Source organism: Lonchura striata, chromosome 13 (assembly GCF_050655825.1).
Source record: "Lonchura striata isolate lonStrDom1 chromosome 13, ASM5065582v1, whole genome shotgun sequence".
NCBI classification, from domain to species: Eukaryota; Metazoa; Chordata; class Aves; order Passeriformes; family Estrildidae; genus Lonchura; species Lonchura striata.
Genome location: NC_140715.1, coordinates 14,178,709 through 14,198,831, shown reverse-complemented (window position 1 = coordinate 14,198,831; position 20,123 = coordinate 14,178,709). Strand labels below are relative to the sequence as shown.

Genomic DNA, 20,123 nt, shown 5'->3' with positions numbered 1-20,123 from the left:
CCTTGGCCTCTCCTGAAAGCAGCTGAAGTAAAATCTGTTTGTTGTTTTTTATTTTATACTTCATAAAAAAAAAATCAAACAAAAAAAGACAACAAAAAAAACCCCCACAAAAACTGACTCTTGCCTTGGTTGAGAACAGCTGCTGGTCACAACTGTTCAGTGCAACTCCAGGGACATGATAATCACCACTGTCAGTGTTAGAATAAAAAGGAAACCCAAGAGCTTTCTTTGTAGTAGCAAAAGGACTGACACCACAAGTCACAGGAGGAGGGAGAAAAGGTAAAAGATTTTCTCAAAAATATAGCTCTGTGGTAAGAGAAAGGGATGGCTGGGTGTCAACAAAGGGAAAAGCAGTTTATGCTCTGGTCAATCTGCCTCCTCCAGTTCCATTCCATCTGGAGGGATTATAAACACATCTCTGGGCCTCAGCAGGGCAGGAGGAGGCAGAAGGTTACACAACTCTGTTCTAAAAGTCACAGTTAAAAGAAATGATAAATTATTATTTTAAAAAAAGTTGGGAATTCTCCAGGTGAGCTTCCTTTTCCTCTCTTCTCTTTGATCTTCACCCATAAATCTTTAAGCACAGGAATGCGGTACCTTTGGGGAGAGGAGTTAAAAGTTAGGGATGGGGAGGAGGAGAGCAGCCTTGCAGCTGTGCAAAGGCATCTGGTCCACTTCCAGGTGGCTACAACATCACCATCTCATCCCCATCACTTTTCCAAGCTCCCTGTGGTCAGCAGGGACAGACAGACACTGCCAGAAGCCATTCATCTCTGCTGGTGACAGAGGTCAGCAACACCCAGGCTGGACATCTCAGCAGCTAAAGAGTTGAGGTCAGACACATCCAGAGAAGCCAGCACATGGCTGCATGACATTCCTCACACTGCTCCACTCCCTGGCCCTCTGATCCAAGGCCAGGCTGGCCCAGTGAGCTCTTAGAGGTCACATTGTCTTCCCAAAACTGGCCCAGGAGTTCTGAACGTGGCCAAGGTTACGCTGCCAGGGTACCAATGGCCCGTCCCCACAGGCCATATACCTTCTCACAATCCTTCAGGCTCAGCTCCTTTCTTCTTCTAAAATGGAAAAGGGAAAAATACATCAGTATCATTTGCACCACAGACATGAAGGACCCAGCAGAGCCAGAGAGGCTTCACTGACATGTCCTTGTAGAGGTGGCAGCCACCACAAGGAACATCCTGTAGTCTCCCTCTGCCACCACTTCAAGCCCTTGGGATGGGATGCAGAAGCCTCCCAAGCCCTCAGGAGCTCCAGCTTCTGCTGAGAATGAGATGAGCAGACAGCTGGAGAGCAGCACTTACTCCTTAGACAGGACTAAGTCCTTTGCCACCAAAAGGGTCCTTGGGTTTGACCATTCCAGGGAAAGGAATCTCCTAGGGCAGCAATGCAGGAACAAGCCCTCTTGAGTCGTTCTAATCCCAACCAAAGGTCAGGGTGTTTTAAGACTGACCACAGTGAACTGCAGGCTTCCCTATACTGCCAGCAAGGCCAGGACATGGCTCTGTTCACATCTCCTGCTGGGATGAGCACCACAGCCCAGGGTGTGACACATACCTTCTTCTTCTTGTGCACCTCAGCAGAGCCATCTGCTACAGCTGCCACTTCCAAAGATGCTTTTTTGCTCTTCTTTTCTTTTTCAGTCTTCTTTTCTAGGAGTGGGAAAGAAAAGCCAACTAAGAGAGGAACTCTAAGGGAGCATAGACTGGTAGAAGCATCTCCAGGAAGTTTTTGATCACATTCAAATCTGAGCAAGATTTCCAGAGCAGGAATTGGTCGAAAGTAGAGCTCTACCCACAGGCAGCTCCACCCATGGATGTTTCCCTAATACCCCTGAGCCAGAGCAGCTTGATCCCAACATCCGTGCACACACATGGGTGGAACTACATAGAATTCCCTTCTTTCCACCTGCTGCTGCCCACCTGCTCCAAGGAACTGCTTCAAGGCTGGAGTAGATGGGCACATGCCAGAAATGAGAGCCAGGGGAGCTGCTGGCACAGGGTGGACACGAGGTTCAGCTCAGCACAACTGCTCAAGAGACTCCACTCATCCCTGTTAAACACCTCACACCAATAGGGGCTAACAGACAAGTCTGTCTCCTCCAGAAGTAAGGGCTGTGTTTCAGCAGAACATCATCAGACCTGGCCCAGCCAATCCACATCCCCTCTCTCCATTTTTTTTTAAAGCCTACCAGATCCAGCACAAAACCAGCTCTGATTTGCAAATACAGGCTGCACTGTAAATAAAAAAAAATGGCCTTTGGATTAGGGCAGAGAGAAGGCCACTACAGAACAACAAGCTGTAGAAGGGTCAAAAGTGACAGGATAAGAGGAAAAAGCCTCAAGATGAGCGAGGGCAAGTTTAAGTTGAATATCAGGGAAAAGTTCTTCACTAAAAGGGTTGTTAAAACACTGGAACATGCTGTCCAGGGCAGCAATGTGGTAACCAACCTCAGAGGCATTTCAAAGATGTGTAGATATTGTATGTGGGGACATGGTTTGGGGATGGGCCTGGGTTAATGGTTGGACTTGATCTTAAGAGACCTTTTTCAAGCCACATGACTGACTCCATGAGGGAGGCAGCCAAGCAGGAAGCCAATGGGAAGTGGGTGCTATTTGCAAGGCCCTGCACCAGAGGCTTAAAGTGCAATCAAAAACCTATTGCAAACTAGGCATCAAGTGCAAATGCTTACTTTTAGCTGCTTTTTTTGTTTCCTTGCTGCCTGCCTCCTTCTCCAGGTCACCATCTGCTTTCTTCTTTTTCTTTTTGGGTACTTCTTCATTAGCTTGCCCTTTCTGTTTCTTCTCCTTGGGCTGCCCCACAGCCCCATCCTCTCCTGTCAGCTTCCGCTTCTGAGACGTTTTCTGCTTCTTGTTCTCTTTGTCTTTGCTCTTGGACGTTTTCACAGCCTTGTCTGCTGTGGAGGATGGTTTCTTTTTCTCCTTTTTCTCCTTTTCTTTTTTCTCTTTTTTCTCCTTTTCTTTTTTCTCCTTTTTCTCCTTTTCTTTTTTCTCCTTTTTCTCCTTTTCTTTTTTCTCCTTTTTCTTCTTCTTCTTCACTTCCAACCCCTCTACTGCAGGGACTTCAGCAGCAGTGGTGACCTCAGTTTCACTCCCTGAGCTTGGCTCCTGTGACTGTGGGACGGAGAGCAGGGCATGTGATGATGCTGGGGTCACTTGCACCCCTGTTGCCCCAACATTGTTCTCTTTCATCACCAAGGTTTTCTTCAGTGAGGAAGCTTTGAGGCTGGCATGACCTGGCTCTGGTTTTTCTGCCACCTTCTCTTTGTTGGAGGTTTCTGTAGCTTCCTGCCCCGAAGTGGGGTTGTTTTCTGCAGAAACAGATAAAAACAGAAAAGAAAACTCAGGCAGCATTCATTACACAGACTAATCACAGGAGGATAGAAATATGCATTTGAAGAGAAGCATCCAGGTCTTCTCCCGAAAAAAAGCTAAACTTGTTGGCATCTGAAGCAGAGTTGGAGTAAGATGCCTCAGCCTGAAGCAAGTGACAACAGCCAGAACAGCTTTGGCTGTTTGACAAGATGAGTGAGCATAGATGAGCAGTCCTTCCCCATGACAGCATCCCCAGTAAGCTGGGGACTTCCCAAGGTGGTGGGGGTCTCCACACTGCCTCCTGCAATCACTACCAATGGCCAAGCCCAGAGCCCCTGGGCCCTCTTGAGCCCCTATACAGATAGTTCTGACTTCCTAAATAGCCCTTTGCACAATTTCATGATGTGCCCAAAGGACCAACAGACCCATCTGAACTTCTACAGCAGGCCAGAGTTCATCTGAAGGTGCCAGGGTCACACCAGAGCAGAAGTAGCTTCCATCTCCAAGTTTTACAATTTGCCAACAAACCAGGGAAATGGTGGGACATTTTGTTTCCTCACAGGTCTTCTTGCTTGCTTCCCCTCCTCTGCTCTCCAGACATGCAGCAGAGCCCACACAGCCCAAGGGGAGGCTTGAATAGCAGCACTGTGCAGCAGATGTTCTTCAGGCAGTGTTTGAGTCTTCCACAGAAGCCAGCAATGCAGTGTGCACTGGCCCCAGGGAGAGCCCTACCTGCTCCTGTTAATTACTGTGGTTAAAGCACATCTTGGAAGAGGCAAAGGCACTGAGCTTGGAGGCAGGCAGCACACGCAGGGTGTCGAAGGAGAAGGCTGTGCTGTGGCCAGGGAAGCCAGCAGACGGCAGCAGTGCTCCACGCTGTGGTTCCATGGCAGAGACACACTGGGAACGGGGCCTGTCCCAGTGCCACCCTCCTGTGCCAGCACGGCTTTGCTCCCGGGCCAAGCCAATTCCCAGCCTTGCCAAAGGACACCCACCTGCTTTGTGGTTTGCAGCCACCTGGTTGTCATCTGTGTCGGAGTCACTGCTGTCACTGCTTGAGCTGTTGGCCGGGGCTGCTTTCAGGGAGTGCTTGGCAAGGGAGTTTGCAGCACTCTGAGCTGCCTTCCCCGGCCCCACCTCACCTCCAGGCTGGGGGGGAACCGTCTTTGGTGCCTGGGATGTTACTGGGGGCTTGGAGAGGACTGGGTAGCCTGTGAGGAGGGACTGAAACAGCACAGACACATGAGGAGTCACAGCAGGGCAGCCTCCCACACACCAGACATGCAGCTCTGTCTCTGCTGCTACTGTCCTCATACTTCAAGTGAAGGGCTCACCTTTGGCCACCTGTGGAGCCAGGTCTGAGAGTCCAGGGCTACTAGGAGAGGGGCCAGCACTGACAGACACCAGCTGAGCTGACAGCCTTGAAAGCTGGTGGCCAGAGGTTCTCCTTTGTTCTCGCCCAGCAAGGCAGGCTTGGGGGAGGCTCCTGGCCATCAGCGTGCACCCACGCACACTTAATGCACTGCAGATGTGCTGCACGCCCTGCACGTTTCTTACAAAGGGAATTTCATGTCTTGGACACGGCTTAAGTTACAAACTAAAGTGGGGGAAAAATATCCCTGCTGCTATTGGCACTGTACACAAGTTCTGGTTTAACCCTTGCAAGGCACCATATCTTCCTGTCTCTTCTCCCAGGGAAGGCACCATGAACCCTGGACCCAAGGCCTGGCTGCCTGGGGAAGCATTCTGAGATCAAAAGCTTCTCTCTGCCAAAAGGTCTTGCTCCCACCACTGCAATGGGGAACCCACACTTCTCTGCTGGCAAACCCACCCAGCACCCTCTCTGCTATGGCTGAGAATTGAGTCTCTCAGTCCTATTTAGGAGCCAGCTGCAAGACCTGAGAGGATCCAGCCTGCTCGACACCATACCTGTGATGCTGCATCCTCCTCCTCACTGGACTCTGAGGAGGAGCTGTGGGCTGGCTGGGTCCCTCCTGGTTTCTGTAGGGAGCCTGCTGGAAGAGCAGAGTTCCTCCAGTTAAACCACTGCTGCCTGGGGCTGAGCTCACCTTCCCAGCACAGGCACTGCCACCAAAAGCCCTTCTGCCTCCAAAAAAAGGGGAGAGCTCTGCCAGGCTGGAGAGGAGGAATGCCTCTCCAACCACGGCAAACCTGCCATGGGGTAACAAAAGGCTGTCCCCTTCCCAGTAGCATCCACAGCATCTTCTGCAGAGAACTGACCAGGTTTGGAAGGCTGCTTGGGTGCCTCCTCCTCGTCACTGTCAGAGGAACTGCTGCTGTCTGAGGTGTCCTCTGCATGAGTGGGTGGCACGGCCTGGTTTGGCTGGGTGTCCTGTCCTGGCTGCAGGACTGCCTTCCTTGCCTTACCAATGGAACTTCCTGGGGTGGTAGTGTTGGCAGGAGGAGCTTTTCCCACAGAAACCGTTTGCTTTTGGCTAGAAGCAGCAGGGACCTAGGGAGAGTGAGATAAAATAGATCTGGAAAGAGGAATAACTAACTGCTCACATCCATGAACTATAAGCAGCAGCCCAGAGCAGATGGGCTAGGACCACCTTGGCCCTTCTTCAGCTGTAGTGCTCCAGCTTGTGTCACAGTCAGCCCAAGGCAAGCAGATAACTGCTATCACAAAGAAAAAGAAGCAGCCAGCCAGCTGGGAGCCAGGAACAGGGCTACCCTCTGCTCCTCTGCCTGATCTCAGGGCATGATCATTGTGGTTAGGATTGAGCAGCCCCTCTCTCCCAGCTTCATTCCCTCAGCTGGGGATGTAGCACCAGCCCCAGACCCCAGCAAACCCATCTTCTCCCTCTCCCCATCATTACCTTTCCTGCCAGCATGTTGTGCTCTGAGGCAACAGTGCTCGAGCTCTCAGACACTCTGCTCACTGCAGGGACAGCAGGGGTTTTTGTCCTCTTCCCTGAAGGCAGGCTGGCATTTGCCTTTGCAGCCACCATGCTCGAAACTGCAGTTACTCTTACATTCTGCTGGGACACACTCTAAAAGAGATGAGAAAGAAAATCAGGACAGAGCAAACTTGGAGGGAGAAGATACAGAGGCATACACCAATCCAGCACTAACTCCTAAGCCTTTCCATCATTTTCAGTGCAGCACCCAGACATTTTGTTTTTTAATTCTCTCCTTTACATACCAGTTCTGCCTCCCATGAGCCCCTGAGCAAGGCCTCTGGCACAGCCAGGAGCAGAAATGAGGGCCAGCACCCAGAGAATGCCAAAAGCATTAGCTCAGTGCCCCAAAGGCACCTACCCTGAGGGCAGGCAGGGGAAATGTGCTGTGCTTGCAGGCTGTGAATCCCTATCCACTACAGCATCAGCAAGACTGTAGCTGTAAACCTTTGCAGAGCAGGCACTTGGACTCCCTGATGTATCTTTACACTCTAAAATCACACACCAAGAGTTAATTGGCAACAGAGATAAACAAAGACAACAACCAGAGGGAAAATCTGCCTTCCAGTCCAGAAGCCAAAAACCAGATAAGGGGTCAAATGAACAAGAACAATTCTGTTGCCTCACATCTGAAACCTCCCATCAAACTTACCATAAAAAGGGTTAAAAATAGAAAGGCCGGGGGCATGGAAACCAGGCGCTGGCCCTGACATAAATGCCAGCAGAAGAGGGAGAAGGAGCCATGAAGGAGCACTCAGCCTCCTGGTTTGCGTTACCAACAGGGCTATGTGAGCAGCTCTCCCCCTCCAGATCTCTGCCAAGCTGGGCCTTTGTGGGCTGACATTTCCCTCACACATCATCTGGCCTTGGGAAGGAAAAGGCCCTGCTCGGCCGTGCAGAGCTGCCAGCCCACCGTGAGCTCTCGGCCCTCTCACACAAAGCTCAAGTTACAGCAAATGCATTATTTTATACAGTCTCAGTAATATAAACATGCTGTACTCAAGGACTGCTCAGGATGGCTGCCTGCCCATCAGCTCGAGGGAGACAGCCTTTCCACTGGCCACAGCCTCAGGCCAACAGGGGGAAGGGATTCCTAAATGCTCATAATGTCCCCCTCCCAGCAAAGGCATGTGTGGGGTATGAAATGTGCTTGGCCACCAAGCCCTAGCTCAGAATACCAGCCAGGCCACCACCACGTGGAACAGCAGCCACGTTCCTCAGTCAGTGGGGCTTTATATGCAGTTTTTTGGGCTCAAACTGCAGCACAAGTACAGACACCCTCCAGACAGCTTCACACCAAGGCAGTTCTGGCCCAAGGAAGGTCAGACACAGCTTTGCAGGACTGGCATGAGGACACAAAGAGACTCCAGTGGGAGAGCTGGGATCAGCTCCATGACTCTCAGGGGTGCTCTCAGCACAGATATGGGGTCACCTTCCCTTCTCTAAGGCAAGGGCCTGGCTCCTTCAGCTGAAAGGCAGCAGGACTGCTCTGCTACCCTCAGGACAGAGCCTCTCCTTAAGACTCGTGGAAGAGAAAACCAAAGAACTTCAGGGGTCTGTGAGGATCCAGGCGATAGGTTGCCTTGGAGCTACCCAGGTCATGAAAAGACTCCTCCTGTAAGGATTTGGCTGCTTTTCCAATGTAAATTCCTGGAGTAGAGCAGAAGGGACAGAGTCCCAGGGAAGGTCTGGGCTTGTGTGTGTACTCACGTTCCTGTCAAAGCACTCACAGTCTCCACTGCTCTCACACACTGCAAGATTGCTGTGGCTGAGATGTGCACCCAGAGTTGGGGTCAGCCAGACCCATGGACATGGCCAAGAAAGCGAATCCAGCCAACAGGAGGCTCCTCTGCACTGCTCACCACCTGCACAACCACCACCCCCCAACTCCTGAGTGTGCAGCACTAAAAGCCTACACAGCCAGTGGGTCAGCAGCTCCTCACCTGGGAAGGGGGGACTATTTCATCCTCTGAATCTGACTCCTCACTGGAATCATCACTGCTGTCCACAGCTGGAGGGGCTGTGACTGGTGCTGAAGTTGGTGCCTTTTTCACGTTTGTTGGTTGGGGCACAGAATTGGTTTTCACTGTAGGAAAAGCGTAAGAGATTGTCACTGTGAGAAAGAATTGTCTCTGTGGCTGTCCACAGCAGGAGCTGATTCATGTGCAGGGGAGAGTAAGAAACCCATAAGGATTCAGGTGAGGGATCCTGGCTACTACCAGGCTGCTTACCAGCTTGTGGAGGCTGCTTCTGTGCTGCAGGAGACTCCTCTTCACTGTCAGACGAGTCACTGCTTCCACTTTCTGAAACCTGGCTTTTCAAGGTGCTTACCACTGCTTTTTCAGGCTGACCAGCTTTAGCAGCCTGGCTCACGTTGGGAGTAGGCCTGGGCTGGTCTGATAACCTCTTAAAAAAAAAGAAACACAGGCCCAGAAATGCAGTATTAGTACAGGCGTTGTTTAGGAGTTCAAGCGCAGTTTCAGCTCAAGCTGGGTTTTGTTTTACCCTAACGGAGCTGTTACTAACATTCTCACCATCCTTGGTGTGTTATGAGTGCAAGGGGCTTCAGCCACTGCCTGGGTTGAGCTGCTGTAGAAAGATCCCTCTGAATTCAACAATATCCTTCTGACAGAAAGCCCAAGCACATTTTACATGACCACACAGGCTAACAGTGCTTCTAAGCTTCTAATAGCAATTCTTTCTTGAGACAGAGACACTGTCTGAGGACAGAAGGAGCACTGCAACTACAAGACTCCCACTCCAAGGAAACCATTTAAGCACGACCTAGCCACAGCTCAGGGAATCAGTAGGAGTTGGGAAGCCTTGGGCCATCACACTTGCAAGATTCAGAGACAGCATTAGAGCAGCTACAGCCCAGAGCTGCTAGGGGACTCAGTGTAGACAGAGGGCTGCCACAAGGGCTAGGAACACAGGGCAGGTAGAGACAGAGTGCAACTCAACTTGGAAGCTGATTTGTCAACAGGTCTAAGAATTTAGAAACTCCAGACAACAAAACACCTCTGACACTCACTTGGGGTGTGTCTTTCTGCAGCACCTGTCAACACTCAGATGTTCCAGGACAAACCACAAGCTGTTTTTCCTGCTGTCACAGGAAAGCCACAGTCACCTGTGCCTCAGATACACAACTGCCAGGCAAGATTCTCTCTCTTCCTGTCCCCTCTCCAACGGCTGCAGATCCCCCTCCTGCACACTGAAAGGTGAGGGGTGGCAGAGGAGAGGAGGCACTTGTGGAATGATCTGGGAATTTCCTCCCCTGCAGATATTCCCCAGGCTGGCAGGGGTCTGCTCATTTACTCTACTCATGGCTCATCTCCGGGCTGCTCTGCCAAGGAGTACATCTTGTTTGCCAGGGCAGACAGGCCTTGTGCACTCTGCATGTGATGCCAGCCTGCTTTGGAGATCCATTAGAGATTCCTGCCCAGCTCCACCATTCCTGCTATGCTGCTAATGCAGTGAGCACCAGCGTAGCAGCCCTTTGGGAAGACCGATCCTACTGTGCTTCCTGGCACAGCCCTGCCATGGGCTGCCACTGGGGCAGTGTTTATCATCTCCAAGCCAAACACTACACAGACAACAGCATCTGCATGTTTATCCCATTACAGAACAGCTCTCTGAACGAGCCAAGCACATTTTGACTCTGCTTAGAGAAACAGAAACCTCCACAAGTGCTTGGGGAGGGGGGACTGCAAACCTCACTTCTGTTTTGTTTTGATACCAGTGAGTCACAATCTCCAGAAGAGAGACCCATTTTGCAATGCTGAAGAGACACAAGTACTCAAAGCAGTCAGAACAATTCACACACACTGCTCTGAACGTGCTAACTTCTCTCTGCTGTTCTGAACACTGCTGTGCAAGGGAAGAGCTTACCAAGATCAGAGCCCACTGAGTTTTAAGTGCTTCACAGCAATGGTCTGGCTTCTCCCTCTGTGTGGATGCACAGCACAGGGCTGCTCCATTTCCTAACTTAGCAATGGAGTAGGAAAGAGCTGCCGCGCAGGGGCCTCATAACACAGGAAGAACATAACAGAAACCACCATAAGGTTTACACAGCCTCAGAACTTCCTGGGAGGCAGCCAAGGTCCATCCATCCACATCAGATAGATGACAGTCTCAGGTGGGATCTGGCCATCAGCACAGGCAAGTTACATCCAAGGAGCAGGTAACACAGGCAGAGAGCTCCTGACAGCTTGAGAGTCACAGGTACTCAAGTAATTCAGAGAGGAGGAAAATAACTCAAGAGGAAATCATTTTTCCTGCTCCCTCTCCAGCCCCCAAAGCAGGAGCTGCCTGTGGCTCAGTGAGTGTGATGACTCAGCTCCTGCACAACCCATCTGCCACTTGCTGGGTCCATTTGCATCCTGCAGCGCTGCATGACAAGAGGAGGAACAACACTGAGCCACGTGCGCCCAGCACGTTGTAAAATCCCACTCCAGCACTGCCTGTGTGAGCACTGCCTGTACCAGCGCTGGAACAGCATCTCAGCTATGTCATGGCCCAGCCAAGGGGCAACTGCCACCTGCACAGGAGAGAAAACAGTGTTCAAGGAGGAAAAGAGAGCCTCTGTCTCTTGGGAGATCTGGCCTCTCCCCACACAGCCTACAGTCCAAGATTAAAAGTTGCTGGCACAACTTCTGTCAGCACAACCCACGCGGGTTTTCCTGGGATGCTCAAGGAAGACACGGGTTCCCAACACATGGATGCACGTGTATCTCACACCCACTCCTTGTAAACAGAAGCCAAAGCCTGTCTAGAGAGGCTCAAGTTCCACCTTTGGCTCAAAACACTCAGGATAGAAGCAGCAGAGCAAAATTAGCAGTTCCAAAAAGAAAAGCAGCTCACAGCATCTTTAAGGTCAGACTGACCCCGACCACCATTCCTTTCCCCCAGAATATGCGAACACCTTGTCAACTTATTTGACTGAATATTCCTGAGTCTTCAGGGGTAAACATACCAATTAAGCAGTTCAATTTAGGCATGATGTTCATTTTAATTGTGCTAATCCACCCCCACAGGGAAAGATGAAGCAGCTTCCAACGCTCTGTATCTGTTTGGATCTTGCACAGAAGCCAGAGGAAGTTGCAGGATACAGTAAGTCAGTGGTTAGCATATGCCCAAGTAGCAGATGGTGAGAAATGAGCTAAGAAGAGTTTTACTGGGAGGACAGGACTGTGGACACAGCTATGCCCAATGGTTTATCTTCAGGCTTCACTCGTGGTCCCTGCCTGTAGGCTACTAACATGGGAAGGAACAGTCTGTACAGCAAAAATAGAGTTCCCTCGATGACAAGCTCTTCCTTGCTGACTCTGGCTGTTGAGGGCTAAATGTCAGTTTGCAAGAGTGAAGATGCTGAAGTGGTTAAATCAGCAGGTAAAACTTGCTGTTGAAAGGTTCACAGAATCAACACTGGAGGACACAAACCTACCCCACCACATAAACCCTGCTAAAATGGACAAATCTCAGTGGTTTTACAGTGGGACCTCTTGGCACAACTATCAAATAGCTGTTCCTGTCACTTAAAGCTGAATCCTCACATACAATCAATCATGCAGGAAGAGAGCAGCACAGAGCCAACTGTGAGAGAAACGTCCCCCTCCACCCACCTTAGCAGACCAAGGCTATGAAGACAAAAATGCAGAGCCTTGCTGGCTCCTGCCTGTCAGTAGTCAAAGGATGTGTTGACAAAGAGCCTCCTTGCAAGGACATGTGAGGCTCTACCCCCAGCTTCCCTTCCTCCCTTGCAGACAGTAAGGCTGCATCTCCAAAATACTGCTTTCAGGGCACTTTCTGAAGGGCCCTCCAGCTCACACTAGAGGCAGAAGGTCTCAGTACAATGTGCCTAGGGATGCTCTCAGGAAGGGATTCGCACTCCTTTGAGTTTACCCACCTGAGTCCATTGTGAGCTGCCAGTCCTTCTCTGGTTTGAGAGCTCTGATCACACCCCCACAGGAGAGCCAAGACCAAGACAGCTGTGACCCTGCACACAAGGCCACTCTAGAGGGGCAGGGCACGAGTGAACAGCTAGTATCAAACCATTTGCCTCCCACCTCCTCAGGTACAACTGCGTGAGAAGAGTGGGGCTGTACTTAGCTCCAAATAAACCTTCCTCTCCGAGGGACTGAGAAACAAGGTACTCCTGGTGTTTCAAGATCAGTGGCAGCATTTAAGGGATAAATGCTTGTCTTTGGCACTGGGCTGAATGCAGCACCTACCTTCTGGCTGATGGGCACAGGGAGATCCTCCTCTTCACTGGCTGACGAAGCAGAGCTCTCCACTGGCTTTATACTTTCAGCAGGCTTTGTGGGAGCAGCAGTGGGTTCAGCCTGCTTCGGCACTGTTGGTTTTGATGCTGTCTTCCCTTGGGACTGTGGAAGTGTTTTTGCTGGAGCTGCTTTGACAGAGAGTGATGCTGCTGGTGTAGGTTTCACTGGGGATGGGACGGCCTGGGAGGATTTTGGAGGTGGCTTTGTCTGGACAAGATATGAACAGAGTGAAATAAGGCAAATCCCACAGCAGCATAATTCATTTTCTCAGACTATAATCAAGGGAAGAAATTTCAGAGCCCCCTGGGAAAGGCAAACACTGAAGAAAGATTTGTGACTGGCACGACATCTAGCTTTCTTCATCAGTCTGCTGCTACTACCAGTCCCCCCCAGTGAGGTACAAGGCAGCACTATGCACTCTCTGCAGCAGGGAAGCTGAGTTGCACTACGGTTTTGACAAATTAGACACTATTTATTGCAATTTATACCTGAGAAGCAAATTCCACCACGATAATTTGCCTCTTCAGGTGGGAAAAGAATCACTGGTTTTTTTTTTCCTTTTAAAAGTACTGATGGATTTTTCTAAGAAAGGCACAATGGGTTGATTAAAGCTCAGAGCAAAGACATGGAGGTGCCTTTTAACACCTCACGCCTCCTTCCTCCCACCCCCAACATGACTTTGCTACACACTACATGCATCTACAAAATTTTCTTTTCACTGCAGTTCCTAGCCCTGAGAGGCATGCAAGGAGAGGGAGGATCTCAGAGACACACACTTGGGTTACTAATGGACGTTCTTCATCTTCACTGTCTGAGGAGCTGCTGCTCTCTGATGTGTCACTGGGCTGTGCAGCCCCAGGAACCGTTGTCAATGCTGGTTTGGCCTGGCTTGTTGCCAGTGCTGTTTGCTTCCCTGCATTTTTCTTCAGGGACACTGAAGTAACAGGTGCACTTTTCACAGGTGCTGCATTAGACTGCACTTTTTTCACAGCTGGCTTGGCCTGGGAACAGGAGGAACAAAAGGGAACAGGAGAATCAGGTTAACACCTCTGAAGAAAATGGCTGAAAGCACTAACTGCATGGAACCTGTTCTAAAGCCAGCTGCCTTGCTAATTTTGACCAGTACAGGCTTCTTCAGACCCATGAGCTGTGGAATATCTGAAGCAAGTCACTTTCTCCATGGATTGCCTGACAATATCCATCAAATTGCATACTAATCACCTCCTACAGATCCAAGGATCTCCCTCAGCTTCAGGCCACTAGAATGGTTGATGTCGGCAAGGTTTAGTGAGGTTTTCAGCCACTTAGCACATGGTGTTCTGCTTTGGGTTAGGGGATCTCACACACTTAAGGTAAGTGCTGTCAGAATACAGCACTGCAGCATTTCCTCTCTCTTCAAAAGAGGAGAACTGATTTCCTAGGGACAAAGAATCCATGCTGGAGAGGTTACCTGGATGGGTGGAATTGCCAGCTCCTCCTCAGAGGATGTGTCCTCACTTGATTCCTCACTGCTGCTCTTAGCCCCAGCTGACGGCTCTGAAACACAAGTGAGGAGATGTCGCAGCTGCTGCCTGCTCTGAGCCCCCAGAGCGTGATGCAAATGTGGCTTTTGAAGTCAGGGAAACAAAACAGGCCACAGAGAGGGTTAAGGGGATTTGGAGGAAGAGGACCTAGGCTTGCTGAAATCATCAATGGCTGTGTGGGAATAGCTTCTCCAGACAAATTCTGACCCATAAACACATCTCCTTGAGTGGAAGCAGAGATGGGAAATGCTTCCTGGCCACCCTCTGACCCTACAGGGTACTGCCCAGCCATGCATAGCTCCCTGCAGGGGCACCCAGCCTGGCTGGGCTTCCTCTGGATAAGAGCCAAGAGAAGGATCATTTCCAGAACTTCAATGATCTATTTCTCACCCTCCTCCTCCAACACACACAGACACACTTCAAAGCATTTAAAAATTTCCCTGAAGACTTCAAACCCCAAAATGAATCACTTTGCAATTGGGAATAAAAAGAAAACACTGGAGGGTCTTTCCATAAAGCTGAAAGTATCAGCAGCATTAGTACTGCACCTCCTCCGGACATGCTACACTGTTAGCCCCAACCCCTGGGTATGTGCTGGGTGCTGCCAGACATCTTAGCACAGGATCTGCTGCTTGAAATGGGAGCAAGCATGCTGCATTCATCCCACGGAGCTCCAGAGCTGGCTGCTTTGCAATGTTCTAGCAGCCTCCCCAAGGAACAAGCATCACTCTGAGCTTTTCAGCAAGGGAGCTCAAAGGAACATGCTGAAAGCACATCTCTGATCCAACCTGCAGCAGAACTGGAGCTCACACACATCTACACCACCCTGCAAGCTCCTTACCTGCTTTGGGGGCTGGGGCCTTCACAGTTGGTGTCTCCTCTTCCTCCTCGCTCTCAGATGAGGAGCTGCTGCTGCTGGAACTTTCCGGTGCTGTGGTCGTTACTGGTGCTTTGCTTTGTCCTACTTTGGCCACAGCTGCTGTGGCATGTCCAGGCTTCCCAGGACCAGGCAGTTTCTGGGCCTTGGCTGGGCTTGGAGCCGGTGCTGGGGCATTGGGCTGCTGCTTGTTAGAGAGCACAGTTCTGTCAGCAGCAGAGAGCCCCTCTGCTCTACCTGCTGGGGCAGCAGGCTTGGGAGGAGAATGCAGGGAGTTGGCAGCTTTTCCACCCACCACAGCTGCTGTCACCTATGGGAAATAAAGGAACTTAGAAGCTCCTCACAGATGAGGAGCTAAACTGGAGACAATACAACTGCAACAGTAATGTGGCAGCAAGGCAAGCCATAGAGCTCTTCAAGGCAGCATCTGGGGGACAGATATCTAAGAAAAGGCTTATGGCAGCATAGGAGGGTCACTTAAACATGATTTCCATGCCAGGACACAATTCTCCACATGCTGAGGAGTCAGGGACAGTCCTGGCCTCAGAGTAGCATCAGCCTGCAAAGCCAGGAGCATTGCCTTACCGTCACTGCACCTTTCCCAGCTGGAGCCTCCTCTTCCGACGAGGACTCATCTTCCTCGCTGCTTTCTATATTCACTACCGAGTTCGTGGCCAGAGAAATGCTGGCTGCTGCAAGGAGAGCCACAGAGCAGCTCTGTGAGTGTGTTTCTCACACCAACACAGGCTCTGGTTTGCAGGAGGACCCCAGCAGCAGGGCAGGGTCCCATCTCCACACCTGACCCAAGACCATTACCACTGCTGTCCCCATGACAGGCAAGTACTTTGCTTCCCCACCCCATCCCTCTCCCAGCCTCCAGGACAGGGAATCTGTCAGGATCTTCATTTTTCTAAAGGTTGGTCTACAGCAGATCAGGCTTTTCTGCCAAAGTATATCAGACACAAGTTTTTGTTAGACTCTGCAAGCCAACACCTCCCACATCAGCTGCAAACGAGATCTATCCCCACCTCACACAGAGCACTGGCCTTCCAGACCAACTAACAAGACCTTCCCTGACCCAGGAAACAGTCCTGCTTTTACCGGCCCAACACACACCTGGGACCAACTACAAGGTGCTCCACAGTGGGCAGAAAGAGGTTCCCAAAGCTTCATCTGAGCAACAACACCCATCCCTCCCCAATGAATCATAACAGGATTTTTCTAGCTTCAGCAGACATCTGTGCTCCTCCGAAACTCCACATGAGAAGGGGGTGCTAAATTACTTGTCCTATTTTTCTATGAGCACAAACAAATAGCCATCACTTTACAAGCGTTTTCTCCAGCCAAGCAAGCTGGGCTGCACCTACACAAGGTCCCAGTCCTACTCTGTCAACTCCAGGGAGATAAAAGGCTCCTACCATTTGCAGCTTTTGCTTTCTCTTTTTCATCCTCTTCTTTCTCTGAGCTCTCAGAGCTGCTCACAGGATCAGGAACTCTGATCTTTTCTGGGATCGCTGCCTCCTCATCACTCACATTTCTTCTCTTGAAGTTTGGTGGAGTTCTGAGGGAAGACAATGGGTGTCAAAATGGGGAAAAAATATCTTGAGCAAATTAGAATATAATTATTAATTTACTCTCAGATCAGGCTCCAGCCTAGGAATAGGCAGTGTAATTTCTCCACAGAGGAATTCCTAAGGGGGTGGGAAATACTTCTTTAACCTGCAAGGGACATCTCCAGTCCTCAGTAAACTTCCAAGAACAATATATTCCTGCAGCACTCAGGAGAAATACTGAACCTGGATGATTTTTCTGTGACCTAGGCAGACTCTTTCTTACTTTAGTAGAGAAATAAAAACATACACAATCAGGTTGGTGCTTGATGCAAGGCATCCTACAGAAAAAACTCCTTCTCCAGGGGCAGCTACAGTCTCAGAGTAAGTATAGCCTCAGGGTTAGATCAAATATTCCCAAAATACCAGGTCCTGGTATTCCACAGGGCCAGGAGAAGCCAATCTAAAGGGTACAAAAGCCATTTGAACTTGGGCTCCAAGTCAAAAGGAAAGTCAGGTTGCAGAGAGCTTTAAGAAAGGAAGTGGCTGGACCTACAGAAAATGTGTTAGAAAAAGAGGAGGAAGAGGCCACATAAGTATTAAACACTTAAGCTGCTCAATTGGGTTAAAACATTAAGCTGGAGAAAGATTTCTCCAGGCACTAAATCATACCTGTAACAGAACAGATGATAAAGTTACCCATGTTTTCATTTGAGAATTAAAGACAACACATTTGCTTTATTACAAGGGTAACACTGGGAACACACTGGTGTGACTCACACGAGCAATGCTTGTAAGCCTTGGGACACACAGTTATCAGAAGTAAACAGTCTCATTTCTGGGCCAGTTTAGCTCATTTTATTTGTTCATCCATTTTAAAAACAAGATTAGGTTAGTAATTTGATGAGTAAAGATTGTGCTTGGTGTCAGAGTGTTCTGCCAGCACAGCTGTAACAGCAAGTTTTGTGCAAGCAGGAAAAGCCAAAGGCACGTTTGCTCTTAGAAAGTCCTGTAACTACTCCAATAATCCTTTTAACAAAGTAACAGGGCAGCCCCCACAGGCAGCTCTGATCCTGCAACACCATCCTGATCCAGTGGCAGCTGACAGCACAGCACACACTGATGTGATAATTTGTTGTGAGTGACCAGGAGCTCAGGAATACCCTGTGAGGGGAAGAAATGGTGTCTGCTAGCTCTGTCCCTGTGGCATTCTGGAACATCTGAGGCCTGTAGGGCTCAGGCTGCTCCTAGGACTGAGCTGGTCCAGCTTTCTCCAGCTCCCAGGGACCCTTCCACTCCCTCTCTGCATCCTCCAAGTGTAAATGCAGCTCAGGAGGGAAGCCACTTATGGAACTGCAAGACTCAGCTTTAGGCTCAGTCTGGAAGAGTTACTGGAGAACACCTACAGGGGTGGTATTGGTGAGAAGGACAAGAACCACAGGGTAGATTAAGGAAGGACATTTTTGGGCCAAAATCCTATGAGCAATAGAATGTGATAAAGCCAGCGCACTCACAGGAGCACTCCAGGATAAAGATACTGCCCAACATATCCCTCATTCTGACTCCCAAGCAGGTAGAACTCAGGAATAACAGATGTGGGGCAGGACCAGAACAGAAGGGTGATGCTGAAGAAAGAAGAATTAAACCTGATGCAAATGCCCTGTTGCCCCTCAAGTTTAAAAGCAACAGTGTCTGGGAGGGTTTGCTGTAGCAGGCTGGATAACCAGCACGTGGGAAGGTCACCATCAGCACCCATGAGAGCAACAAACTGTGAGAGGGAGGAACTGCAAACCTAATTCTATGCTTCTAGATCCAGCCTTTCTCCTGCTCAGGTATGGAGGACAAGAGAAAGGCACGAGGCATTGAGCAGAAACACTTCCCAAGGCTGCTGCTCCTAATGCTGAGGAGATCCTCACTCCACAGATTCCCAGATAAGCCAGCACTGAGGCTGCCACAGGCCTTGGCAGTGCTCACTCCAACATCCAACCAAAGCACAGGGTGGGTGCAAATATCACAGATGGGAAAGCTCTCTCCTGCAGACCTTCAAATGGGGGATAACAATACAGGAAGGCATTTGGAACATGTAAAGACTTGAAAGGACAGGCTGAAACCAGGAGATTTCCTCTGAGTCAGATCATCTGTGACCTATGCCAAGGTTTAAGTCCATGTAAGAGCTCTGGCATTTCCAGCACCTGCTCAACTTCTCTGTTCTCGGGTCAATAATCCTGCAAAGCACGTGGCTTTAAAAAGAAAGTGAAACAGAACAGGGAAGGATATTTCTTACAGTAAAGCATGACTGAGCTATGCAACACTCCAGCATCAGCCAACACAAACAGCTCAGCTGCTCAAAACTAAAGTAACAACTTATCTCCAAGCTCAGGAAGTTTTAAAGCAGCACAGCCCCGGACATCTGAAAGGAACTGCTGTGAAATCAGAGGTTAGGAGAAAATTCTATTGAGCACAGCTATCATTGGAAGTCCTCTGACTACATGTAATTCCAACAAATAAAAATCACACGTGCCATGCAGCCTAGACGTCAGCACAGTCTGGAATCTATCCGAAACTCATTCCCTCCTGTGACTTACTTTTCCCAGTGGGTAAAGATGTCCTCGAGAGAGGTCGAGAAGGAAGGGAGTAATTTCTGTAAAAGCAGAGTGAACACCAGTCAAACACCGGCCCAAATGTGACCCAATTTCAGATGTGCCCACCAGACAGAAGCAGCAACCACGGGGGCCCATCCAAACCTCCCCAGGAAAACAGGACCGTCTCTCCCTGCACACACCTCCCGGCGAATCCCTCCCACTCCCCGCCCCGCTGCACCCAGGGCCGCGTGTTTCCCTGGAGACTTCTCCCGGAGCAGCACGCGTTCGGGGAGCACCAGCCCCGCGGTACGGGAGGCTCTACCGGCCGGCTCGGGGCTGGGACGGCCCGCGGGCACCGGGAGCATCCCGGGTGCCGGACACCACGTGGGTCCGGCGTGGAGCCACGGCCCGCGGCGCTCCCGGCACCCGCGTGGCGCTCCGGTGGTCGGTGAGGGCGCGGAAAGGGACCGGGCCCTGCGGCCCCGCCGAGGCCCGCGCTCCGGGACCGCGCCCCCGCTGCCTGCCCCGCGTCCCGGCCCGCCGCCCGTCACCTGTCCGCTCTGCGCCTGCAGCTCGCGGGCGGCCCGCGCGAAGCCGCCGCGGAGCAGGTGCTCGTGGATGAGGGCGAGCAGCTCCCGCCCGCCACCGCCGCCGTCGGCGGCCATGGCGCGGCCCGCGTGCCGCGCCGGAGGGACGCGGCTTCCGCTTCCGCCGCGCGGCCCCATGGGAGATGTAGTGCCGGGAGTGTCCGTGGGGCGGCACGGGGCGGGGGGACCCGGCAGGGAGGGGTTTGTCACCTCATGGGGGTCCCTCACACCACCCCCGCGGGAAACGGGACAGAGAATAGGAAACCACCCCTTGGGGGCTCTTATGCCGCCCCAGTCGGAGATGGGGAGAACGGAAGGGCGGGATGGGGGGTTCATGCCATGGGGTTCTGTCACAGGACAGGGGGGTCACACCATGGGGCTCTGTCACAGGGCGGGGGGGTCACACCATGGGGCTCTCTCACAGGGCGGGAAGGGTCACACCATGGGGCTCT

General features: G+C 51.0%; 1 protein-coding gene across 5 annotated transcripts; it reads right to left on the bottom strand.

The window, feature by feature from the left end:
* Positions 1-33: 33 nt before the first annotated feature.
* Positions 34-19,781, bottom strand: TCOF1 (treacle ribosome biogenesis factor 1). Of its 5 annotated transcripts, none has more exons than XM_021552113.3 (18): positions 19,636-19,781; positions 19,088-19,143; positions 16,371-16,513; positions 15,538-15,644; positions 14,917-15,262; positions 14,003-14,088; positions 13,329-13,553; positions 12,502-12,759; positions 8,503-8,677; positions 8,215-8,357; positions 6,191-6,364; positions 5,592-5,823; positions 5,280-5,365; positions 4,346-4,574; positions 2,708-3,346; positions 1,573-1,667; positions 1,037-1,073; positions 34-597 (listed from the first exon to the last, which is right to left on the bottom strand). In XM_021552113.3, exons 1-17 carry the CDS (start codon positions 19,747-19,749, stop codon positions 1,041-1,043), a joined length of 3,141 nt encoding a protein of 1,046 aa, XP_021407788.3. In that variant the 5' UTR covers positions 19,750-19,781; the 3' UTR covers positions 34-597; positions 1,037-1,040. The 5 variants fall into 5 exon arrangements, with proteins under 5 accessions (XP_021407788.3, XP_085447518.1, XP_021407787.3 ...); XM_085591392.1 differs by having other exon boundaries at positions 1,037-1,070; XM_021552112.3 differs by having other exon boundaries at positions 34-1,073.
* Positions 19,782-20,123: the final 342 nt, after the last annotated feature.